Source organism: Mytilus galloprovincialis, chromosome 1 (genome assembly GCF_965363235.1).
Source record: "Mytilus galloprovincialis chromosome 1, xbMytGall1.hap1.1, whole genome shotgun sequence".
Taxonomy (NCBI): Eukaryota; Metazoa; Mollusca; class Bivalvia; order Mytilida; family Mytilidae; genus Mytilus; species Mytilus galloprovincialis.
The window spans coordinates 84,264,704-84,290,559 of NC_134838.1; the positions used below are offsets into that span (position 1 = coordinate 84,264,704).

Consider the following 25,856-nt stretch of genomic DNA (forward strand, 5'->3'; position numbering starts at 1 on the left):
CCTTGTACCGATTATACAATTAAGTAAATGTTTGGCTAATTTATGATATCGAAAACCCTGTTATAATAATTTTTCAGTAATACAGAGATTTCTTTCGTTAAAATCAAATACGAATACGAAAGTTTTATTTTGATTCGGTTCACATATAACAATACAAACATAAGCTCTTGAGAGCTTCTTACCGAAAATAAATAACATCTAAATAACAAACACACTGAAATCACATACGATATATAATAAACAGCAAATTATTTCAAATGAATAGAAACAGCACATGTATATTGAAATACATGCAAGGCATTTCTTAACTTCACATCTAAAAAGGCCAGAACTCAAGCATAACTAAAATGTAAGCACAACTAAAATTAAGCACATATAAAATATAACACACATGCAAAAAATAAGGCATAATGCAATCATTTAGAGCAATAAGTTAAGTTTTAAAAGCTTATCTTCATGCAGAACAACGGCATTCCGGGACTTTATAAGGCTCTAAAACTGAGAAAAAATATTTTCTGTCTTGCAATGGTCAGATAGGCAGTTCCTCAGAGTAGCAGCTGCTTTTAAACTTTTCTTACCAAACTGGGTAGTTTTTACATGTGTAAAATCCAGTATATTACGATATCTATATTAACAAATGTTTACATTTAATAAATCATGTAAACAGACAGGTGCTAATTTATTAACTATATTCCCTTGATCTTTGTCTTTAAATATGCAGTAAAGGCATCTTCGCCTTCGAAATTTGAATTCCAAATACTTCGTTACATACATATAAACGAATCGAACAAGTTGATATATATAAACACAATAAATATGTTGACAAAGGAGCGTCAACATATGCAAATTGAAGGAAATGAAAAATTATTTAATATCTTATTGTAAATTTTGGTATTAAGCTTCTCGTTAAAGATATAGATATCAAAATCCAGGAAAAAGCAGTCTTCAATGTTAATATTATTTATTTAAAGCCAGTTCAGAAGGCTAAATCTCGTTAGAAAAGTGATACTGATGACGTCATTATTGAGAGCCAATATATCATCCAAATATCTAAAAGTGTTATTAAATTTGAGTATCGTATGCTGTTACGATGAATCTTAGCTGATTTTAGCCACAAGTTGTAACTAATAACAACTCAGAACAGGTCCGCAATAAGTGTTGCGCAGTTATAGTCTCACATGGAACTTAACGATATACGGAATCTCCAAAGCGAACCATCATGTTACCCTGAAAGATGAAGTGCAGTTATCGTATCAAAGCAAGTCCAATTGGCAATACGTCTTTTGTTTGTTGTTCTAAATGTTACTAAAAAATTACATGAAAGAGTTTGAACAGATATATTCGCATTCTGACTTTTTAAACGTCTGTTTAATTTGATGTGTGATTGTTTTTTTTTTTTCTAATGAGGTTATGAGGCAAAGTGGTATATAAAATAGAAAAATCAAAACTTTGAACCCAATATAAGCAAGCAATTTATCAAGTACTTCCAACGAACGTTTTGAAACTCAAAAATTAAAGTTACTAATTCCACTATTTTCAAAGGTCTTATTTGAACATTTTTTTCATCAGGTTTTTAATGTACCGATTGTTCTTATAAGTAGAATAGACAGTTAAGTCATGGAAAAACTTGAAGACTAAATAAATCTAATTTGTACGGTGCAACTTCGGTAGCCAGTTCATAGTGGGAACTTTCTCTACTTGTAAAGAGGTAGCTGCAAGTTTATGTGTGATTGAGATGTCGTTTTCCAAAATTGAAGGTTAATTCGTGATTTCCTGAAATCGAGATTATAAGATGACAAATCGTCAGTACCTTGAATGAGTGCAACTGCACTGTAACATATTATGAAATGAGTAACCAATAATAAACTTTTAATTCATAGAGTTTAAATAGATTCAAAATTTTATATCGTGTCAGAATTCTTGTTAAATAAATGAAAAATTATTTCCTAATTTCAAGAAATACGTGTGTGTCTGTTGGAATTGGAAACCTCAAAAGGTATATGATTTTAGAATAGAAACTATTATATCGTTAATGTACTTCCCTAATGCGGAAATACTGAAACTCATAACCTAGTTTGTTTCACATTAATAGTGTAAACTTTCATAAAAACAGGGAAGTATAAATGATTAAGATGTTAAGGTGACTTGGAGATAACTTATTGTGCAGGTAAAAGTTGTTCTTTAGCATATTTATTATTAGTTTTATTTAAAATTAGTTTTATTTAAAATACATGTTTGTTAATATCAGCAAGCGCTTTTGAAATGTCGCAAGAATAGGATATCCGTATAACACTGCATGGAACAATATGGTAAAAATTAATTATGTCTTTTCTTTTTTTTTTTTTTTTTATATATGATATATTATGATTATCTATATATAACATGTATAAATATGTATATGAGCTTGTGTATGCGTATGTGTATGTGTTATATTGGCGTATGTTTGTGTGGTGTTGGCGTTTGTGTGTATGTGTGTGCAGCTTATAGTTGATAATTATTTCCTAAATGTCTTGTGAGAAATATTTTGAAATGTTTTCTCACGACAAGGAAAGTCAAAGTAGTATATATGTATACACTAGCGGAAAATTACCCGCCTATGCATATTATAGGACCAAACGAACGTGTTTCTTGTCATAGGGTCGCATTTCTATGATGTGACGGTTCTGGCAAATTCTGTAATCCAAGTTTAAAGTAATGGTAAAAGCGGTCAGTTTGGATTCTGGTTCTTGTACTTTTGTTATTGTGTAAAAAAAAAAGCCAGCAGATTGCACATCATCAAGATCTTTTATTTTGCAAGATTGACAGTTTAAACATATAACCAATTTTTGATACAATAATAAAAAAAAATAATTGTAGTAAATAACTTTGTTTTCATGTGCCATAAAATATAAATATATTATTTTATCTTATTTTTGAACATACACCATAATGTATAGGTTAATTATACTTCGAGTAGTCGAATAGCAAAAGATACGAACGCCATATATTTTTTCGATTTTAGCTTGTAACCCGAATTTATTTTCCATCAATCGATTTATGACTTTCGAACAACGGTATACTACTGTGGCCTTAATTTGTCATATTTTGAAAGGCTAACGAAAATTTAAAGCTCAAACACGATAATTGGTGTAAAACCCAAACATTAGAACAATTTTATTTCATTCATTTTGATGTCATAATTGTGTTTTTAATATTGTTGTCATTTTAATGACATTTTATGCGACTGTCATACAAGTGAGAGATTTGGCTAGCTTTAAAACCAGGTTTAATCCACCATTTTTTACATTAGAAAATGCTTATACGAAGTCCGAAATATGAAAGTTGTTATCCACGTTTGATATGTTTGAACCTTTAATTTTGCCATTTGATTATGGACTTTCCGTTTTTAATTTTCCACGACGTCCGATATTTTTATGATTTTACTTTTTTTAAGTTAAGCGTTTAAAACTTTTTAACTATATTCATTTTTTTTAATTTTCTTGATGATATTATCACTTTTCATCAAGAAAATACAATAAAGAAATGTAAAATGGGGTTCTAATAAAAATTTCAACCTGTTAAAACTATTTCACATGCAAAAAAAGTAATCTTTATGCAATTTATTATTATTAATATTATTATCGTCATCATTATTATTATATTTATTATTAACGGTTATAAGGTGACATTTTAGTCATCTCAATACGTATTAAAACATGATAGATTATACATAGTTAACATTTCAATGGGGGGATATAGTACAGATTGAAAACCCACATGGGCTTTGAGTCAAGATTTTAATATTTTGTCCCACTCCCACTCCATCGAAACTGATTACTAGTTTTCAATTATACCGTATACTTATAGTTAACGCTACTGTGATTGGATTCCCATGTTCTGTGTGAATTTATCAGCTTTGGTGCAATCCTTTGTTTTACTTTCAATTCTTCAGAAAAAATATTGAAAATAATTGATTGAATCAGAAGTGGTAAATTCAACCAAAATAGTGTTAAGCATATGATATAAAAATAGAAAATTGAATGTTCAGTACAAACAATGGGGAAAACAATATCCAAATCCTGTCTCTAAGCGCATGTGGGAAGAACAATTGAGAGTCACTCCTCTTATACAGAAGTCGACAAAATCAATCGTTTTCCTTACTACTATTTCTAAAACACTGTCATTTGTTAACATTATTTAAATATGCATACAAATACACAAAATGTATTATTTACGTTATATATCGAGAAAGTTGCACACAAAAATAAAAAAAAGTATGTTACATTTTGCTGCATACTGATACAACAAAATCAAAAAATTCACGAACAATGTACATATTAAATCTAAAGCCATCCAGTCACCAATTTTCGTAGTGTTCCACATAGATCTTCGCGTGATACTATTTCCACCAAAAAAAAAACATTTCCACAACTAATTTTTCAAGCAAACTGTACTGATCACACGAACTTTTGATATAAATAAACATACAATGTCTCTGCGTGCATATTTCAAATTTTTATTACTTTGAATAATACGGCAAAACATCAAAAAGTTATGACTTTTCATTATCCGTTGAAAGATTTGTAATGGTTTTTTTTTTTTTTTTTTTTAATTTTAATGTTGTACATGCGTGTAAGGTCCGTGAATTTAGGTTTACTTAGTAACTTAATTTGAAAAGTGTTAAACTTTGTAGTATATCGATGGATTATTTTGGTGTTTTTAGCTCACCTGGCTTGAAAGGCCAGGTAAACTTAAGTGAGTCAAGTTTACCTGGCCTTTCAAGGCACTTGGCGTCCGTCGTCCGTCGTCGTTAACTTTTACAAAAATTTTCTTCTCCGAAACTACTTGGTTAAAATTTCACCAATTATTATTGGTGTCCAACAACCCCGCCTGCCAACCATCATTGTCGCCATGGCTAAAAATATAACATATGGGTAAAATGCAGTTTTTGGCTCCTATCGCTGAAACTGAATCTGATACGGGGGTAAAATTGTTCATCGAGTTGTTTGGGTTGCTGTCCCTAAATAAATAATTTTAATGAAATTTTGCAGTTTTTTGGTTATTATCTTGAATATTATAACTGATAGAGATTAACCGTAAACAGCAATGATGTTGAGCAAAGTAAGATCTTCAAATAAGTCAACGTAACCAAAATTGTCCCAAAATGAGTTTTTATCATTAATTATAGTAAATTTTAACACTTTTTCAAAAAAGATTTTAATCTTTTACTAAATCTTCTCTTGAACTATTTAGAATAATTGACCAAACTTGCACAATCATCATTAGGGCATTTACTTTTTTTTTTTAAGTGTCCGATGACCCTGCCTGCCAACCGACATGACTAAAATAGGACTATAATGGTATTTATTGTACTTTTCGGCTTATACATCTAAAACTAAAGTAAAATCAAAATGATTGCATTATTTTGAGAATCAGTTGTAAACATAAACATAATCAAGAGAGAAAAAGTGGTATCCATACATATCAGGTGAGCGACACAGCTGGGCTCCTTGAAATCTCTAGTTTATTAACTTGCCTTTTCTATAGCATGATAAATGTGCGGATATGTACTTTTTAAAACTTGGCCAAAACTACATTTTTAAATCCAGTATTTCATTTTGAAAACAAAGTATAATAAACAAATAGTTATGCCTTTTTTTTAATTATAACATTCTAAAACGTATATCCAAATTATACAAAGTCTAAATGAAACAATTTACAATGCATGAGCTTGATAATATAATATGATTATATATCATTCTCAGTCTAGACGCCATCTAATTAACTATCGAGGTGACGCCGAAAACTGCCGACTGTCATATAACCCAATATTAACATAAATATAGATATAAATAGATAGCAACTCGTTTAAATTTTTCAATCTTGACATTATTTTTCTTAATAATTGAATACGTCTCTTTCCGTGCGTAATCCATCGCTAGCTAATGGGTTAAATTGATAGTCATTTAATGAATTCGAATTATTCACTTGCAAGTGAATAATTCATCCTCTATGTTTCTAAGCTTTTTTTGATAAAATTGTATGTGCATAAATTTATAATAATTCAGACAATAATTAAGGTTTCAACTCTGTTGGGCAAACATTGAATATGATTTTTAGGTACTTTATTGTATGGTCATTTAGCGTTTACTGTTTCGATCATTTACATCTTTGGCTTTCGAATATTTGACAAGTATCGTCCAGATGAAGATAATTACAGAAAAGCTATTCCAAAATTAATAAATTATCTCAAATTAATATTTTGCTGTGATCTGTTCTTAAAAAATGTTTTTGGGTTATTAGTGATAGTTTTGATGAATCTTACAGTGAACAATAAGTGAGATTACGACAACTGTGTTTACATTTTGCAGAAGAAGAAGTTTAACACAAAACATGTTTTTGGCGTTAATACCCGTGTAGCAAATGATGAGGCATATACTTTGATATGCTAGGTATAGAAAATGAAAACCGGTGTTCTAGCAAAGGTGATGACTTATTAAATCAAATTTATGTATTTTGTCGGTGCTTCCCCTTACTAGACACACATATATCTACATAAAACATGTCTCTGCCCCTACACAGTTACAGCAACAGACACTTGTTTCTTAAGTCTATCCATTGGAAGTTCGACTATCCATATACAGGTATAATAGAAGCTTTTATATATTATGTATATGGATAGTACATGTAGTTAACAACATTTTCGGAAAAAAAACTACTGTTATCGTCAAAATCAGTGGATTTTTTTATCATCATGAATTTAATCGTCATGCACCAAAAATTCTTGTTAACTTCATTTGGCAAGAATGTTTATCATTATTCGGCATGAAGGTACCCCCATTACAACCCTCAAAGACATATAACCCCAACCCCCATACAATATTGTCCAATTTAGGTTTTCCCTTGTAAAATTTGATGTCACAATGCAATAAACTTTATATCACAATGTCTTATATGGCACGTTGGTCTCTAAAAGAATCCAGATCAGGTTGGGCAATTTATTCAGTTAATTCATACATTGTATCATCAATAATAATTGTGCATTATCTGCCAAGGTTAATTTTGCCAAAAACAATTAAAATAATAATTGAATTAACCAAAATTGTCCTTTTGATAAAATACAAATAATGTTTACTTAACACTGTTTAAGGGGTCATAGCTTCAAGAAATTTAAAAGCTGTGCCAAAATTTTTTTTTTGTCTTTATCATGTTTATACACTGTAGTATTATCACAAGTATGTATATGTTAAATTTATAATTTATTGGCCGAATTAAAAAAAAAGCATAAAAAATTAAGGGCCAATTTAACTTTTTGTGAACCTTTTCCTTTGGTCTAGTTGTAATTTGTCTGCCAAACTTTTTTTCTTTGTAAATCAAGTCCATGACCATTATTTTACAAGGAACTTAAGTCTGAGAGTGAGGATAAATTTTACTATGAAATAAGTCCATAGCTACAGTGAAGTAAAATATGTCTAGCACTTATTATCCTAGGAAAAATTGTACTTGGACTTTTTTTTTCTAGTAATTTTTATAATATTTGATGTATTGCATGTATTATAATATTATAATATTATAAAAACTATTTAAAAAAAAAATAATCTTAAGATTTTAAATTTACACTACATCTGAATTTACCTTTAAAAATAAAGGACATGGACATTTTTATCTGCTAAGGGTGTTGTTATCTGTAACCAGCAAAAGAAATAACTGTAGATATGACATTATAATATTTTCCATAATATAAAATATGGACCACAATAGAATTATGAAAAAATGCCATATGATAAAGTCAGAAATTTTGGGATGTATTTGATTCTTGCCTCATGGAAATTAAAAATTTGTACAGGAAAAAGCTGGAAAAAGATTTGTTAAGAACTATGCAAACCCTTGAAAAAATTGTTCAAATTTGCACTTTTAAAATTCAAGGATTTGTGAAGTGAGAACTAGACAAATCTTTGAAAAAGATGTGAAAATTTGCACATGTAAAATTGAGAAAATTCTCACATCTAAAAAGTGGGAAAAATTTACACATGAAAAAATTGTGGAAATATGCACATGAAAAAGTTGTGAAAATTTCACTTATAATCGTGATGATCAGAGGTACATGTACATAATCAAGTTGGAAAAAATAATTGATGATCAAGGACAACAGGTATACATTTTAAGTAACCTATTAGATAAGCCATAAGGTTTTCTGCTAATCAAACAACATTTGAATTTCTCTATTTGTGTATTTTTACCTGCCTAACTTTTTATGTTTCTACCATAGTAGGGGTTGCATTAAGGTTTGCTCTTGTTGTCACAAAAGTGGATACAGTATATGTTTTTCAGATCACTATAAATAAAAATTTGAAGACTTGTAAGTCAAAAAGTTGTCCTTACTTTGATACAATTTGAGCTGCATTGTTCTACCATAGATATATATTAAAAAATAAGCTTATCTAATCATTATAATTTATATTGAGACTGATGCGTATACATTATTATATATATATATATATTTGCCTTTTTTGTAATTACATGAATTAAATTCAAGAAATTAGCAAACTATTAAAAATTTGTGTCTTTAATTTGTCACAGGTATAAACAGAAGATAAATGTTCTAACAGTGTGTCAACGTTTGTATCATATGGAAAAGCTCAACAGGTCAGTTATTCTTTCAAAAAAGAAATTAATGCTAGCTTCTATTTTTTTTTTTACCCAATAAATACAGGTAAGTACAATATTCAGAATCATGCAAACTATAAAGAAGAAAAAAAGTTAATTATCTTGTAACCAGTACACCATAATAGAAAAAGAAGAGATTTTTAAAAAGTTTGACAGGTACAATATATGCATATATATGTTCCGGACCATATGAGTATTTGGACCATACGCATATGATGATGACCATATGGGTATATACTCATATGGTCCGACCGTACGTGTATGGTCGGCGGTGCATTACGTTTGCGAGCATAACCATTACATTTGCGCACAAAAATCATTAATTTACGTTTGCGCTCAGCTTTTGATTACATTTGCACGCATTTTTTTTACAGGTAAACTCAGGTAAAATACAGGTAATAATACTTATTTATTAGGGAAAAAAGAGATAAAGCGGCATATTTTTTTTTGATTTTCAGATACAATTCAACAGTCAAAGGTGTTTGCAAAATTTTAAGAAAATCTGTGACATAGCCCATTTATTGTAACTTGACCTTTAGCTAAAACGGAGTTTATACTGGTTTTAGAATTCAATATGAACAATATTAGACCGTTGGGTTTCCCGTTTGATTGGTTTTACACTAGTAATTTTGGGGCCCTTTATAGCTTGTTGTTCGGTGTGAGCCAAGGCTCTGTGTTGAAGGCCGTACATTTACCTATCATGGTTTATTATTATAAATTGTTATTTGGATGGAGAGTTGTCTCATTGGCACTCACACCACATGTTCCTATATCTAATATATAATTTGAATGACAAAATATTTCTAAAATTAATAATTAATAGTCATATCCGTTATGAAAATCATGAAAATACAAGAAAAATATAGTCGTTTATAATTTAATTTAATTTTTATTTATATTTTTACCTGAGATTACCTGTAAACATTTGTGTAAAATGAATGTGCGCAAATGTATTCAAAAGCTGCGCGTTAACTTAAAACATTTTAACCCCCAAATGCGCGCAAACGCAGTGCGCCCATGGTCGGGGTAATTAACACTCTGTTACAGTTTACTTTTAATATTTCTAAACTTTTCATATGGTATAACTGTTCATTAAAAAGACGCTATCATATAGGTAATTTTATTATTATATTATCATAAAAAAGATTAGCTAGATAAAAATTACAAGTTTCACATAGTTAATTTTGCTTACTTGTCAAAACTATAATAAACACATTTTATACCGATGGTCATTACCGACGGTCATTACCGATTTGTTATTACGAGTGATGGCAATATGTCAATTTAAAATAATAAATTCCAAAAATTTCTTAATGAACTGTTACACAAGAAGTCACTGGAAAGTAACATAGTTTAAGTTTTCTTGTGAATATGGTGTATTGCAATCATGTTATGATATCTGAGATCTAGAGCTTCTTAAAAACACCGTAGACATATTGGAATGGCCCAAGACCTCTGTATCACTGTAGGCAGCTACAAAAAGGCTAGCTTTTCAAACGCAAACAAAAGGTGTAAATGAAAAGTATCGTGCACAACCAAGACTTGTAAATGCAAAAAAACTATGATACCATGTGGAAGTTAATGCCACCCAAAGCCTACTTGCAAGAATGTAGTTAGTGATGAAAACTAACTATGGCATCAATATTTAATTTTTACGTAGTATTTGAATTATAAAAATAATGCATTGTCATGAAACCATCATTTTTTTAAGATAAAGCTTTTGTATTAATTATTGAAACTTTTATAACATGTATAATGTAATTTAAAAAAAAAAACCTATATAGTTCAAATACTCGTATGGTCCGGCCCGTTAATAACCAAACAAGTTTTATACTCATATGGTTCGACCATACACGTACGGTTGGACCATATGAGTATACGCATATGGTCATGACCATAAGTGTATGGTCCAAATACTCATATGGTTCGGAACATATATATAACATGGGTATACCAAGAATCAAGTTATATAGTAGATTAATTGATTGATTGATTATTGGGGATTAATGCCACTTTGAGCACTATAGGCTAGATATCATAGTGGTCCGTTTTTATTGGTGGAGGAAGACAGAGTGCCTAGAACAAACCACCAACCTTAGGCAGGAAAATTAATAATCCTAGTCAGTTAAGAGTGAAACGCACCCGTCATTTGTGGGGTGAAGACTCACAACATCAGTGTTGACATGATAGTGGCACATAAGAGGAACTACTTAGACCACTCGGCCACCAAGGCCCCAATATACAAGACCAACTTACATATACATTTGTCCACCACTACTGGATATCACAGATGTTCTGTAAAATATAAATGTCACCAGACGTTTGACAGAGAAAATGTCTGACACCTCAGAACAAAAATCATTGTTGTTTAAGTTATGTCAAGTGTCACAAAATCTTGATTAAAAAATAATAAACAAATTTATGCAAATAGCAATGTCTGCAAAAATGTCAAAAAATCTTGAATAAAAAAAAGTAAACAAACTCAAATAGCGAGGTCTGCAGAAATGTCAAAAAATCTTGAATAAAAAGAATTAAACAAACCAAAATAGCAATGTCTGCAAAAATGTAAAAAAAATAAATCTTGAGTCACAGAAGTAAATATCCCCAAATAGCAAGGGCTGCAAATTAAAATTAAAAAAATCTTGAACATAAAGCATGTACTTATTGAATGAAACATTCTCAATGAACCTATGTTTCCAAGTTGAATGAAATTTTCTCAATGAAACTTATGTTTCCAAATTTAATTTGCATTGTATATATATTCCCTATACCTGAACAAATATTATTATAAGAAAACATTTTTAATCTATCAAATGTGGTTGAGTTGATTATCAATATCGCTTTTGAATAATTGTAGGATCAACATGTATACCCATAGTGGACTTTGATGTAATATTATGAGCTATCGCCTGTCACAGAACTATGCCTGGGACACAACACTTCCTCTGGGCCAAGGGGCTACCAGTAAAGTATTTAAAGGATTCAGCAGGGTAGGAATTACTTTTGAGTTAACATTTACTGTTTAAGTTATCACCACTTAAAAAATAAATATTTTTTTTTGTAATTATTGTAGATATTTTTCTCATCACATGATTTTACAGAAAATAGTTTATTTTTGTCTATTTTATTTTATATTGTGTATTTTAACCCCTTCTGACCAGATGGCTGCAAATTTATACTTGGCAGTTAGTCAGTGATGAGTTGTAAAGTGATAGCACTTTTCAGATGTGTCATACACTTACTTCTTGTTTTCAGTGGAAGTTAATGCATAGCATACATGACAACATGTGAATTTCTTGTTGAAAATTCCAAATGTCATATAAATGGAATATGTTTTTTTTTCTTGTTTTTGTAGATGTAGCTAGACAGAAACATCACAGTTGTTTTCTCTACTACTAATGTAGATTCTATTTGTTATTATTTTTGAAGAGGGAATGCCGTTTTTAAACAACATGGAAGGCATTTCAAACAAGATATATAAAAAAGAAGATATGGTATGATTGCCAATGAGACTATTCACAAGACCCCAAATGATCCAGAAATTAATTACTAAAGATTGCCATACATCCTTCAAAAATGAGCAAAGCCCATACCTCTCAATCGGCTATAAAGGCCATGATAAATGTAAATTAATTTAAAAGAGAAAACTAACAGCCTTAATAATGTACAAAAAAATGAACCAAAAACAAATAAAGTCTGTCAACTTAGGCCACTGTTTTTTAATTTGTTGGTTTACGGATCCCCCGACCCAATTTTGCCGATTTTCAGAATAAAGATAAAATTGCCTTTTCATGCTTTTATATTCCCGCCGACCCTAGCAAATGTATTATCCCTGAAAAATAATTTAAATATTATTTTTTTATGAAATGAAGTGCATTAATCAATAACAAAATTGACAACACTTTCTGTTGTGAAAAAATGAAACTTCCAGTTTACGTTTCTAAAAATAGACAAATCAATTATAACTGACCTTGAATTGTCGTTTACGAAAATAATTATGCTGAACTAAACCCGTGTTTAAAACCAATTGCACAATAAGTTCGCTTCCCTTATTTGTCATCAGTCCATAAGATGCATCATCTCATAGAAATAGACTTGTCAAAATGTGGACAGTGGAATACATCAAGTTAAAGTACTGAATATAAACAAATCATTTGGAATTTTCTTGTTTCATAGATAATAATAAAATATCGGCCATTTGGATAAAAAACGGGAATGCATGACAACAGATTAACCTGATATTCTTGTTTTTCCAGTGGACGAGTCGATTACGTTTTTCGACAAGTGTGTTGAAACTTATTTTCGTACAACATTTTTACATTTTTTTCTTTTATCAGTTTTCGTGCTTGAAGATCATTATTCACCAAGTTTTCTGGAATTGATTAAGAGTTACCAAATCTGTTTTTCTTGTTTGTGAAATGACGATTTTATTTCGTCTTTGTCTGTGCAACCCCCCCCTCTATTTTTACGGGAAATTATTAGACAATGTCGTGCGATGTTTATGACAGCTGAGCAATAATATTTGATCGAAGTTAAATTTAAGAAATGATGACAAAATAGCATAACAAACATATTGTTAGAAAGGTGAAATAGATATTTATTTGGCATATTTTTCAGTCTTGAAAGATTTTTTTGGGGAAGACGGCTTCAAGCCGTCAATCCCCAATGGGGTTGACCAGAGTGACATTCCCTCACATCATTCATTTTGTTTTTATAGTGTGGAAACCCCCCCCCCCCCCAACAAATCTTACTAAGAATGATGAGATGGGGAGACACAAATGAATAAATTGACTTTAAACACTTTTTTACACATTTCCCTTCTGTTTCTCTCGAAATTATCGTATATCAAGCTCTCCTTTACACTATTTACGATTCTTTTACAATCCGGAAAAATCAGTATGACGAGATATTCTAAATATATCCAACCTACATTATATTTTATAGTGACGTCATTGTTGGAATGCCACACTACGCATAAGCAGGGATATCCTTCACTGGTTATTTAAATCATTCTCAAAGATTGTGCACTTATTAAAAAATAGTATTTGTTGAATTTAAACATAATGATGTTTGCTGTAGATGATTTAAACATCAACATGCAATACTTTAATTTGTAAGTCAACAACTTTCAAAGTAAACAGGAAGTCCGAGGGGCTACATGAGATCGGGGAGAGAAACGATCTTTTCCATTTTTTTCTGTAAAACTCTGTTTTGAGAATCTTCCTTCAATTCAGGAGCACCTCAATTTATGAGCTAATTATCCACTAAAATAAACACTTAAAATGTGACATTTAGTATATGATAAGTAGTCTTTCATTAAAACTAAATTTTGTGTACCAACATAATCATTGTAATAGTTACAAAAAAATTACAAATGTTGCATTTTGTAGTTTAAACCTATTTATTCATGAAATTTTACAAATATTTCAAAATGTAGGATTTGAAAACAAGCTTCACACAGTTTACATCAATCATATTGTTATTTTTATTAGTACCTGTATCCCTGTGATGAGAGATATAACTGGGAACTTTATCAATGGAAATTTAAAACTGAATAGATTTTTCAGTCCTAACTTTCTTAACAAAAAAATTAAAAATTTTAAGAGTACTGTCACAAAAAATGGAAAATGGACCTAGCCTACAGTTCAGTCGTACACTATTAAGATTTCAAAAATAATTGTAGTTGTTGTTAAATGACAGAATTCAACTAGTTGAATTTTAGATAATTAACTATCAACTTTAATTGAATGTTTAGATTTAGAAGATGTAGATCTCTTCCATTGGTCTAAATTGAATCCTAAACTAAAGAAACGAAATTACATTAAACAATTGATTCCAATAGTGTCAACCTTCCACATGTTCTAGCTGTTCTTTTTTTCATTCTTTATATGAAGACTATCAAAAGATACCCCCTCCCCCCCCAAACCCCCACCCCAAAAAAATGAAATAGAAACAAGGGCCATCTTTCCCCTCAGAGCTATTCAGCTCTTTGATTTCTTTTTTTTCCCGACCGACCGACCCAACTTTTTTATGGGGAAAATCCGTAAACCAACAAATTAAAAAAACGTAGCCTTATGATCTTAAACAACAAAGAATCATCATGGTGGCAGCTTGTTTCATATTTTATTCATTATTGATCATAGTATATAAATTTTAGTTAATTTTGTGGATACAGGTGAACCACGAAGTTAAATGTTCAATGAAATACTGGGACATCTATAAGCTGTGAAAATTTGTATCCATGAAAATAAATGAAGCAACGTTCCTGGAAAAAAAAATTATTTGTTTTTGTTGATAGTCAATCAGACAGACATAGTTTTTTCCCCTTTACAACTGAAATGACATTTGTCCATCTGTCCTTTTTTTATCGGTATATCTGTGTATGTTTCAATACTTTGTAGGCCCAAGAACTTGGTGAAAACATTCTCCATAAATATAATCAGTCTGAGAGTCATTGATGTCTTAACTTTGCCTCTCTTTTTTTTATATAATCACTATGTATTTAAAACATGCATTTCCATTTATTTTACATAAAGTTTCTATTTTTAGATGAATGGTGAAGATGTAGCTGTAAAAGTGTTTACTCATGCAGGACAGATGAGGCCATTTGATGTTCAAATTAGAGAATACAAAGTGATGGACATGTTAAATCATGAAAATATTGTCAAACTTTTAGCTATTGAAGAAGAGGTATTAATATTATCATGTATGCAGCATCTGGTATTTTTTGCTAGGGATACAGTATAATAGGATTTTTATCTATATTTATATAATGGGAGTGTCAAAACTCATTATTATAATATAGAGATATGGTTTGACTTCCAATGAGACGACTATCCACTAATAATCAAATGAAACTGGATGTAAGCAGTTATAGGCAACAGTATGGCCTTCAACAATGAACAAAGCCCATACTGTTTAATTGACTATAATTTAATTTTGGATGTAACACATCTTCTGATTGGCTGACGTTGTTTTGATATGACCCCATAGACATAATTTAGTCATGTGACCGTGACGTCATCAACGGTTTTTCATGCTTTTTTTACGGTTTGAAATGGAATTTAGAATTAAATTATAAGAAATGACTGTAATATTTTTTCTGTCTATTCAAAATAACATAAAAAAATGTGGTGCACACTGTTAAATAACCCGCTACGCACGTTATTCAGTGTGCACCACATTTTTTATGTTATTTCTTCATAGACAGAAAAAATATTACAGTCATTCCTTAAATAAAAGTGAAAAATATGTAACAATTCAATAGCAAAAATTAAAACTTAATTTATAACAAAAAAACAAATATGACATAAATGAATTACCAAATACAACATCTGAACTACAGGTGTCTCAAGAAAATTGAGAAAAAGTTGCAACTAAACATTGCAATTTAAACTAAGTTGACTGTTGTTCTCAAGATATCTTTTATGTTTGTTCTTGTGTTCATGAGTTATATCATTGAATCATTATTTGCATCTTTCTATATCAAAGAAAATATGACTTCTCCTGTTTATGTTTCCAGCAAAGCACTCATGATAGAGCTATTGTAATGGAGCTATCTAACTGTGGAAGTCTGTACACATTACTAGACGACAGCTCTAATGCATTTGGTTTAGATGAAGATGAGTTTTTACTCGTACTTTCACATGTCAGTAAGTATCTGGTATTTTAGAATGAACCTTAGATATATGTAGTATCATATTAGATATGAAGATATATATGCTGTACCACTTCTGTACATATAGATATTTTGTAATCTCTGTTGAAATATTTAACAGGGACATTCATAGTTTATTGTGAAGGATTATATCATTGTTTAATGCCAAGAGTGAAATTTGAAGTTTTTCATTTTCTAATGTCAGATAGTGGAGTTAGATTTCTCTTCCATTCAAAATTTACTCATACCTCTTTTTTTTATCATTATTCCCCCGATATGGCAAACATCTTCTCTGTTAATCTGTCCATCTGTCTGTTTGTCCAACAATATTTTCGTCACATTTTTCTCAGAATCTACTAAGTAGATTTACTTCATGTTTGTCAACTTGACAGTGATAATTAGTTAGCACTTCAATTTAATAATATCATTTTTCAATTTGTTGAAGGAACTTAATTAATGTGTTAAGAATAAATGTCCACGAGTTGGCGTCAAGAATAATTCGCTGTTGATTTCATTAGTATAAAAATTGGAAAATGAACAAAATGTCAATAATAAATTTATAAAGACAAAATAACTCAGATGAATGGAAAAGGTTCGCACCTAAAATTTAATAAAATCTCCAATGGCAATTGTCTTGTCTGATGCTTTCATATGTTTGATCCAGAAATTATGTCAAAATGTCTTGTACTTTTTACTTTTGATTATTTACAGTTTGAAATTTATTTTTGACAGCTGCAGGGATGAAACATTTACGTGAGAATGGTATTGTTCATAGAGACATTAAACCAGGGAATATTTTACTGTACAAAAAAGAAGATGGAAAGTAAATAACCTCTTTTGATATTTAAAATTAATATTTCTGACTGATGAAATACCAAATATACTAACTAAAGATAGTTTGAATAGCCATGGCTCAAATTCAATGGCAATGATTAGGAAATAAATATAATATAGTACATGAATTGTCGACCTGATTTGAAACAGGCACTCTTACAGACAAATGATGGTTAAACCAAGTTTTCAGTGGGTAATCAAGTGACAAGAAATAACCTTCCTTGCAAACACTGAAAACTAGATCTCTTCAATGTTTGGAAGTTTTTTGCAAGGACACCACTAATTATAAATTTACAAGAAAACATTCTGGTAAACAGTGTAATTTAATATATTAATTCTGGTTAACTGTAATAAGAGAAATAAGTTGACATAAACACCCCATTACATATAGAAACATACACATAGCTGCCATCAAACATATAATTAACTTGTTTTTCCATATTGTTTTAGCTGTACAGAGAATCACAGACATAACTATTTTTTTTTTTCTTTTTTGTTCAGATCAGTTTATAAGTTGACTGACTTTGGTGCTGCTAAACAATTAGAAAATGAAGAAGAGCAATTTATGTCATTGTATGGAACAGAAGAATACCTGGTAAAATCACTGAATATAATAAATTTGTATGCCTACTACATTTTGACCTTACTGTGGTATTGGAGAATAGACTAAAAATTATTAAAAAAATCATACTTTGCCAAAATGTTGTATATATTGTATATTGTGCATTGAGATTGTTCTATGCTACAGATTGTGAATAGATTGTGAATAGATAACACATTTTGTACTGATTATGCATAGATAAAGCATCATAATGTGTATAGAAGGTAAACTAATTGTTCCAATTTATAATAAAGTATGAGAAGATAACGTTTTTTCCTGATGAACAAATTAATGTGATCTTAAGTTATAGTTACTCATTTTACTTTAATACAATTTATTTTTTCCATCATTTCTTATTAAGGGGAGATAACTCTGAAAAAGATATTATAACTTGAAAAAGGAAAATGTCCTGAAGATTCCTTTTTAAATTAATCTTTTTCAGAGTTACCTACCCTTAATAAGAAATGTGTGTCTGCTGTTTTTCAATCAAAAATATGGAAAGACACCATAAACTCTTGAAGGAGCACTAGCATACAATATATAAAAAAATGTAGAATGCAATTTTTTTTGTTCAATTATTAATGAAAGTGAAATATTGAAATAATATATCACTTTTAGCAGCCAGTATGGTTCAATTTTGTCAAAATCAGCTAAGTAACATTGATGATGAATTATTCACGTGCAAGTGAATAATTCAACTACATGCAAGTGAATAATTTGACCTCATTGAATCCGTATTAATGTGAACTTCCTTAGCTAGAGTTGGATACGGCATGCATTGTGTGTGCTCAATTATTTAAAGGAAAAGAATGTCAACATTGAAAGTGAAACAAACGAAAATCATTTGATTGACCTATTCAATCCACAAAAAATCATTCTTATACAGGTAAAAACAATGATTGAATATATTTTTAATCTTTAATATGAAATTAAACAGACCTAAAAAAAAATCCAATTGCAGGAATCTGCTATTTATAACTATGTTTATGTTGATATTGCTTATATATATAAATATAAATATAAGCACTTCTTAACAATTTAACTTACATATATGCAAATATTATGAATTGATTTTGTATTCAGGACTTTAAGTAAACTGTGAATTTATGCTGAGTCATCATATCTAAGGCCCAGGATTCTATCAATCTTCATGAAATATTTATAAAACTTCATATCTGTGAGATAAAGCAAATTTGGTTAAATTCTGAATGTTCTCTTTTTTCACCCTATATAGGTTGCATTTCTGTAAATATTGACAATGCAATTTCCCATAGGAACTCCTTTTACGACTAAAACTGTACCACTTTTACTATGAAGTTTTAAAAAAAATCTTATCCTAGAAATGAAAGTTCATATGCACTACAATTTTTTTCCAAGGTCAAAATATAGGGCTGTGCGGCATATTTTCAACGTTTATATGCCCTGAACTTTTCAGAGTTTAAACTAACACTAATTTTCTTAACTACCCCTACCTCGAATGAAGGGTTACCACAGATTTCAATGTTAACAATATGCACGTGTATATTTACTGGTAACATTCCCAAGTTATGTCTCTATGAGATGGAACACAGAGAGCATAACTGGGAACCAGTATGTAAACAAAATTTATTTTCTATGAATATTCTAAATCTCCCCAAAAGAGGCGTGGTTTGAGAAACAGCTGTATTTACAAAGTGCAACCTATATGGTAATCAGAGGTATTCCGAGGTCAACTTGATAGTTAATTAGATGGCGTCTAGACTTAAAGACACACGAAACGAAGCTACATATTATTGAGCCCATGCCCGGTATATTGTTTATTTTAGACTTTTTATAAAAGGATAAACAATTTCGATGGTTATAAATCAAATATAAGAATTTGAGTCAAATCGGTGAACAAGAATTTGACAGCTAGTGCCCCTTTAACACACATTGTGTGTTTGAAATGAAAAACCAGACAGATAATGGTTAGGTCTGTTATCCTATAAGTTTAGTACATAAATGTTTATCTTAGGGTTTTTTTTTCACATTTCAAGTTGAAATTGGAGTCTATTATTGATAAGTTGTTGATTTTCAGCACCCAGATATGTATGGTAGAGCTGTAATGAGAATCAGGAACCCAGAAAATGAAGGCTTTGACTCAAGTGTAGACCTCTGGAGTCTAGGAGTTACATTTTATCATGCTGCTACAGGCCAGTTACCATTCAGACCTCATGGGGGAAGGAAAAACAGACGTCAAATGTAAGATTAATAATTTGATGAAAAACACTTTATATGGTGGTTATAAGTTACTGTTGGTCATATTTGTTTTTCTGTATATTGCTGATTGAAAATAAGAATGAAGCCTATTCCTGAAATAAAATAAGTCCTCACATGCTGGCAGAAATGTATTACTATTTACCATGTTCAAAATATATTTTACTCCTCCTGCAGGAACAATTTTTTTTTTCAAGTTTAAGTATGGTTCATGAATAATATAGGGTTCTTTTGTACTTTAACGATATCACAATAACAATAGAGTAACCTAAACTTTGGACAAGGTGAATGGCATGATGCCAACTTTATCAACTATTGTTCGAATGAGGTAAACTGACCTTTCATTCCTAAAGGCTAAATATCTATTTTTCTTGGAAATATACCATTTTAAATGGCAGCATAGAATTTTATTTTACTGATTTTTTGCAAATGACCGTAATAAATACATTTCCTTTTTGTGATGTAAACATTTTATCTGTCAGTATCTTTATGCCAAGCGTTAGTTAGGTGTAAAATTTTGACAAATATAAAATCAGCATTGAGCATGGCATAATAGAATTATTTCAATTCTTATAGGAAAAATTAGAACTTTTGTTCTTTGAAGCAGACCTTTAATAAACTTTCAAAAGGTATCCATTTTGGTTTGATGAAGCCAAAACATTATAGAAAATCAACCATTTCACTATAAAACAAATGAAAAAATACATATAAATTTACTTTTGGAATGATTTTATTTGATTTCAGAGTATGCAACATCAAAACAAATGTCCATTTTTATTACTGGCGTAGTTCAAAGCACAGCTCACATTGCAATTTCAATTGTGACGTCTATCATGTGTTGCCCATGTTTTATTGGAATTAGAACATGGCTTTGTTTTGCAATTTGAAGGAAGAACCTTATATTAAAATTGTCATTTAATTATAACTATTTAATTTTCATTAGAAGCAAGTATGACATTTGTTGTAAGATATTATTGAGTTATTCAACTGCGTATATCACCTGAGTTAGTTGTTTTAAGTTACTGAAGAAATTACCTTCAATTTCAAAATATTTGAAAGATATTTTTGGACTTTTGTTTCAGAGTTCTTGTTCTTGAATTGTCAGAAAGTCTGCTTATATTTCTATTCTGGCCAATAAGTCAAATTATTTATTAATGGGGATTGTCAAAACTTTTGTACAAGCTGTTGTATTTCATGATATGAATCTCCTGTTTGATATTTTAGATTGTTTGTTGAATTAATTGTTTTAATCACCCAGCTTTATAGGTTGAAAAAAAATATTCTTTTAATCACTCATTTGCTTTTATGAGTCTTACTTTTGATTTTGAATGTTTTCCTGCCAAAGTTATAATAATTTGATTTTCAAACAGAGATGCTTGGTCAGTCATGGAACTAAACATATAAGATTGACAGAGATTAAAAGTAAATATGACTCTGTTAAAGAAGTTATTTTGTTTAATAGGTATGAAATAACGAGAAACAAAGAAGGTGGAGTTATATCTGGAGTACAGAAAACTGAGAATGGTCCAATTGAATGGAGTAAAGAACTACCAGCCACATGTCGTCTTTCACTGTAATTATCATATTTTAAAATAATCTTTCACTGTTATTATATTATTCTTGTACCGGAACATTGATTTTTTTTTTTAAACCATTTCATTACAATTGAAAGATGATGATCATGAAGAAGCTATCAATGTTATACAAGTTTATGATAACCTTGAAATGATCAGAGAAAGAAAAATCATTCTTTCAAAAGATAAGATTAATCAAACCCAACCTCCTATATATATGGGCATACAATTATTAATTAGGTCCTTGTAATATACATAAACCCAAATATGCACTTTCTATTTCAGATGCTGGATTAAAACAATTAATAATATTAATATGATTGATAGAAAAAGCAAGGAAATGGGCAAATTTACATTTCAAAATAGACAATTTTTAAGTACATGAGCAGTTTTGTTTTTATACGACCGCAAAATTTGAAAAATTTTTCGTCGTATATTGCTATCACGTTGGCGTCGTCGTCGGCGTCGTCGAATCGTCCGAATACTTTTAGTTTTCGCACTCTAACTTTAGTAAAAGTGAATAGAAATCTATGAAATTTTAACACAAGGTTTATGACCACAAAAGGAAGGTTGGGATTGATTTTGGGAGTTTTAGTCCCAACATTTTAGGAATTAGGGGCCAAAAAGGGCCCAAATAAGCATTTTCTTGGTTTTCGCACTATAACTTTAGTTTAAGTAAATAGAAATCTATGAAATTTTGACATAAGGTTTATGACCACAAAAGAAAGGTTGGGATTGATTTTGGGAGTTTTGGTTCCAACAGTTTAGGAATTAGGGGCCAAAAAAGGGCCCAAATAAGTATTATTCTTGGTTTTCGCACAATAACTTTAGTTTAAGTAAATAGAAATCAATGAAATTTAAACACAATGTTTATGACCACAAAAGGAAGGTTGGTATTGATTTTGGGAGTTTAGGTCCCAATAGTTTAGGAATTAGGGGCCAAAAAGGGACCCAAATAAGCATTTTTTTTTGGTTTTCGCACCATAACTTTAGTATAAGTAAATAGAAATCTATGAAATTTAAACACAAGGTTTATGACCATAAAAGGAAGGTTGGTATTGATTTTGGGAGTTTTGATCCCAACAGTTTAGGAATAAAGGGCCCAAAGGATCCAGATTTAAACTTTGTTTGATTTTATCAAAAATTAAATAATTGGGGTTCTTTGATATGCCGAATCTAACTGTGTATGTAGATTCTTAATTTTTGGTCCCGTTTTCAAATTGGTCTACATTAAGGTCCAAAGGGTCCAAAATTAAACTTAGTTTGATTTTAACAAAAATTGAATTATTGGGCCTCTGTGATATGCTGAATATAAACATGTACTTAGATTTTTGATTATGGGCCCAGTTTTCAAGTTGGTCCAAATCAGGATCCAAAATTATTATATTAAGTATTGTGCAATAGCAAGAAATTTTCAATTGCACAGTATTCAGCAATAGCAAGAAATCTTCAATTGCACAGTATTGTGCAATAGCAAGAAATCTTCAATTGCACAGTATTGTGCAATAGCAAATATTTTCAATTGCACAGTATTCCACAATAGCAAGAAATATCTAATTGCACAATATTGTGCAATAGCAAGAAATTCCAATTGGATTTCAATTGGAGTTATCTTTCTTTGTCCAGATTAGTAGTTGAATCAACTTAAATCATTGTTTTATACAATATACAATGTATATTCACTTTATTACCAACTGATAGATTAAAACAATCTTTACCATTCAGTGATAACAAGCACTTTTTTTACATTTTAATATTTTATGATGTATTTAAATGAGTAGTTATTGTTGCAAACTTCATTAGAAATTTGAATTGAGATCATTTTTGAAATAAGGGAAAGGGGGATGTGAAAAAAAAATTGGAGGGTCAATTTTTTTCATTTCAGATTTCATAAATAAAAAGAAAATTTCTTCAAACATTTTTTGAGAGGATTAATATTCAACAGCATAGTGAATTGCTCAAAGGCAAACATTTTTTTTTAAGTTCATTAGACCACATTCATTCTGTGTCAGAAACCTATGCTGTGTCAACTATTTAATCACAATCCAAATTTAGAGCTGAATCCAGCTTGAATGTTGTGTCCATACTTGCCCCAACCGTTCAGGGTTCAACCTCTGCGGTCGTATAAAGCTGCGCCCTGCTGAGCATCTGGTTGCTCTTGAAATAAATAAGAAAATCAACAAACATTAAAAAAATGATCAAACTGCACCATGTGTTTTTAGTGTACATATTTGTAGGTTTATTTAATTGGAGTAGTCGAGTGTTGGGGCTTGGTTTTGTCTGTTTAGTAACCTCTTCAACTTTTACAGTTGTATTTTGAAAAAGTGGATGGACAATTTAGATTATGTCAAGAATATAATTGAGAATGGAAATGGGAAATGTGTCAAAGAGAACAATGTGAGAAGACTTTACTAGAAAAACTTTTTTACACTAAACATATTGGCTACTGTATCTGAGGGGAGACCGCATGATGGTTGTGGTTAAATATTATTACATTTTAATGCTAGTACATAAGAAGTTTAATGTGTTCTCACAACATTTAAAATTTATTAACAGATTAGTCTTAAGCTATAAAATATACATTCTGAAGTACCATGTAGAAGTTGTATGCGTGTATATTTGTTTATTTTATTTCAGTGGTTTAAAGCAGCATCTAACACCAATATTAGCTGGACTATTAGAGAGTAATGAAAAGAAAAAGTGGAATTTTAATACATTGTTTAACGAAGTGGAGAAAATAGATGAGAAAATTATTATTCATGTATTTTGTCCTCACAAATGGTCACTTTTGAGGATTTATATAAAACCTGAAGCATCGTAAGTACCAAACTTCTGTAAGGCAAGTATTTCGTTAAACTTATCGGTCGTTTTTGAGGAATAAACCTAAATCATCATAAAAAGTTATTACTTTTAATTAGTGGTGTGTATAGGGCTTGTCACAAAGGGGTTCAAGATATTAAACAAAATATCAAGCTGGGACCAATTAATGATGAGTGTTAGTCCTTGAATTTGACGTGAAGAGCTGATAAATACTGTATTGCATGGGAATATTTTTCTTTTTTCAATGATCTGCAAAAAGATGTTATTTCTGTGTGACATCTGGCATTTTTTCCCTTTTTAATGACGTGACAATAGCAAATTCTCATGAAATCAAGGAAATTTAATGTCTTAATTGACTTTTGACAAAAAGAACTGAGATCACAATAACCACACATCAATGAAAAATAATCAACCAGTCGGAGAAATTATGATTGAGTTAGAAATTTGAAAAATATAAACAAATTTGATAGAAGCAAACACATTTGAATTGTTTCTGACTTCAGGTATAGTGGATTTCAAGAACTGATAGCCGAACAGAGTGAGATATCTGCAGAGAACCAGATATTAATCTTTGAAGGAGAGGTCTTATTAACATTGATTGAAAGTGAAATATCCCCAGTCAGACATTATCCTAAAACTATTAGTGAGGAGACTCCTGTCTATGTATTTTCTAAGATTGTAATGGAACCAAGACAGTTTCAAGTTGCTATCTATCGTATGTATTGTTTTGACTATAACTTTATATAATTTAAAGTTTCTAAATGACGTTGATTTTTTTTAGGCAGTTAAGCTGCCTTATGCGAGCACCCTGGATTTGTGTTCTACCCAATAAATGCTGAAATACGTGCCATTGTTATTATCTAGCTGGATATTATGTTATTTATAACTAATTGGACAGCTTTTTCATGCTTTTAATTCTGGATTACAAAAAATATGACCAGAAAAACCTTAAATGATCGTTGAATCACTCAAAAGTTTTGAAGTTGCACATAGGAAGTAGAGCACATTAGGAATCCTTATGTAATTTATTATCCCCGGAGTTTTTGGCTAAGATGTCAAAGAACAAATGTATAAAATATTTAATCACCGAAAATCTCTAAAGACAAGTAGTTCAGATTTCCCAAATGGCAAAAGTCGTAGGAATATTGTTTGTCGTCAATACGTAGTCAACTATGTCAGAAGAGTTCAACTATTCATGCTATTGGCGGCAATTTTAAATTATAAGACAAAATTTTCGTATCTTTTCAATTTGGAGGCAGGGTTTCAAATTAGCAGTGGTCTGAGGTTTGCGACCTTCCACTTTTGCAGTCAGACTTTCCACTTGGTTACTAGCTATGCCCGACGGACCTACTACTTGAAAAAAAATAAAAAAATAACTTTGCACACCTTTTTACCAAAGTCTCCAAATGAACGTTATTAAAACTTATTTTCATCATTATTATTCATGACAGCGATGTTCATTTTGTTCAACCGCTAGCTTTATACAAAA

General features: G+C 30.2%; 1 protein-coding gene across 5 annotated transcripts in view; it reads left to right on the forward strand.

Moving 5' to 3' along the window:
- Window positions 1-2,143: 2,143 nt before the first annotated feature.
- The window catches only part of LOC143042461 (serine/threonine-protein kinase TBK1-like), a 43,416-nt gene continuing 19,703 nt past the window's right edge, over window positions 2,144-25,856 (forward strand). The window contains exons 1-11 of one of the 5 annotated variants that reach the window (XM_076214778.1): window positions 2,144-2,167; window positions 8,560-8,625; window positions 11,504-11,636; window positions 15,196-15,336; window positions 16,169-16,298; window positions 17,036-17,126; window positions 17,639-17,732; window positions 19,795-19,958; window positions 21,436-21,546; window positions 24,185-24,364; window positions 24,871-25,082. In XM_076214778.1, coding sequence (XP_076070893.1) covers window positions 11,544-11,636; window positions 15,196-15,336; window positions 16,169-16,298; window positions 17,036-17,126; window positions 17,639-17,732; window positions 19,795-19,958; window positions 21,436-21,546; window positions 24,185-24,364; window positions 24,871-25,082 — 1,216 coding nt within the window. In that variant the 5' untranslated portion in view covers window positions 2,144-2,167; window positions 8,560-8,625; window positions 11,504-11,543. Of the gene's footprint in view, window positions 2,168-6,299; window positions 6,465-6,600; window positions 6,624-8,559; window positions 8,626-11,503; window positions 11,637-15,195; window positions 15,337-16,168; window positions 16,299-17,035; window positions 17,127-17,638; window positions 17,733-19,794; window positions 19,959-21,435; window positions 21,547-24,184; window positions 24,365-24,870; window positions 25,083-25,856 lie in introns of those variants that run through there. The other 4 variants (XM_076214768.1, XM_076214761.1, XM_076214784.1 and 1 more) reach the window with 4 other exon arrangements.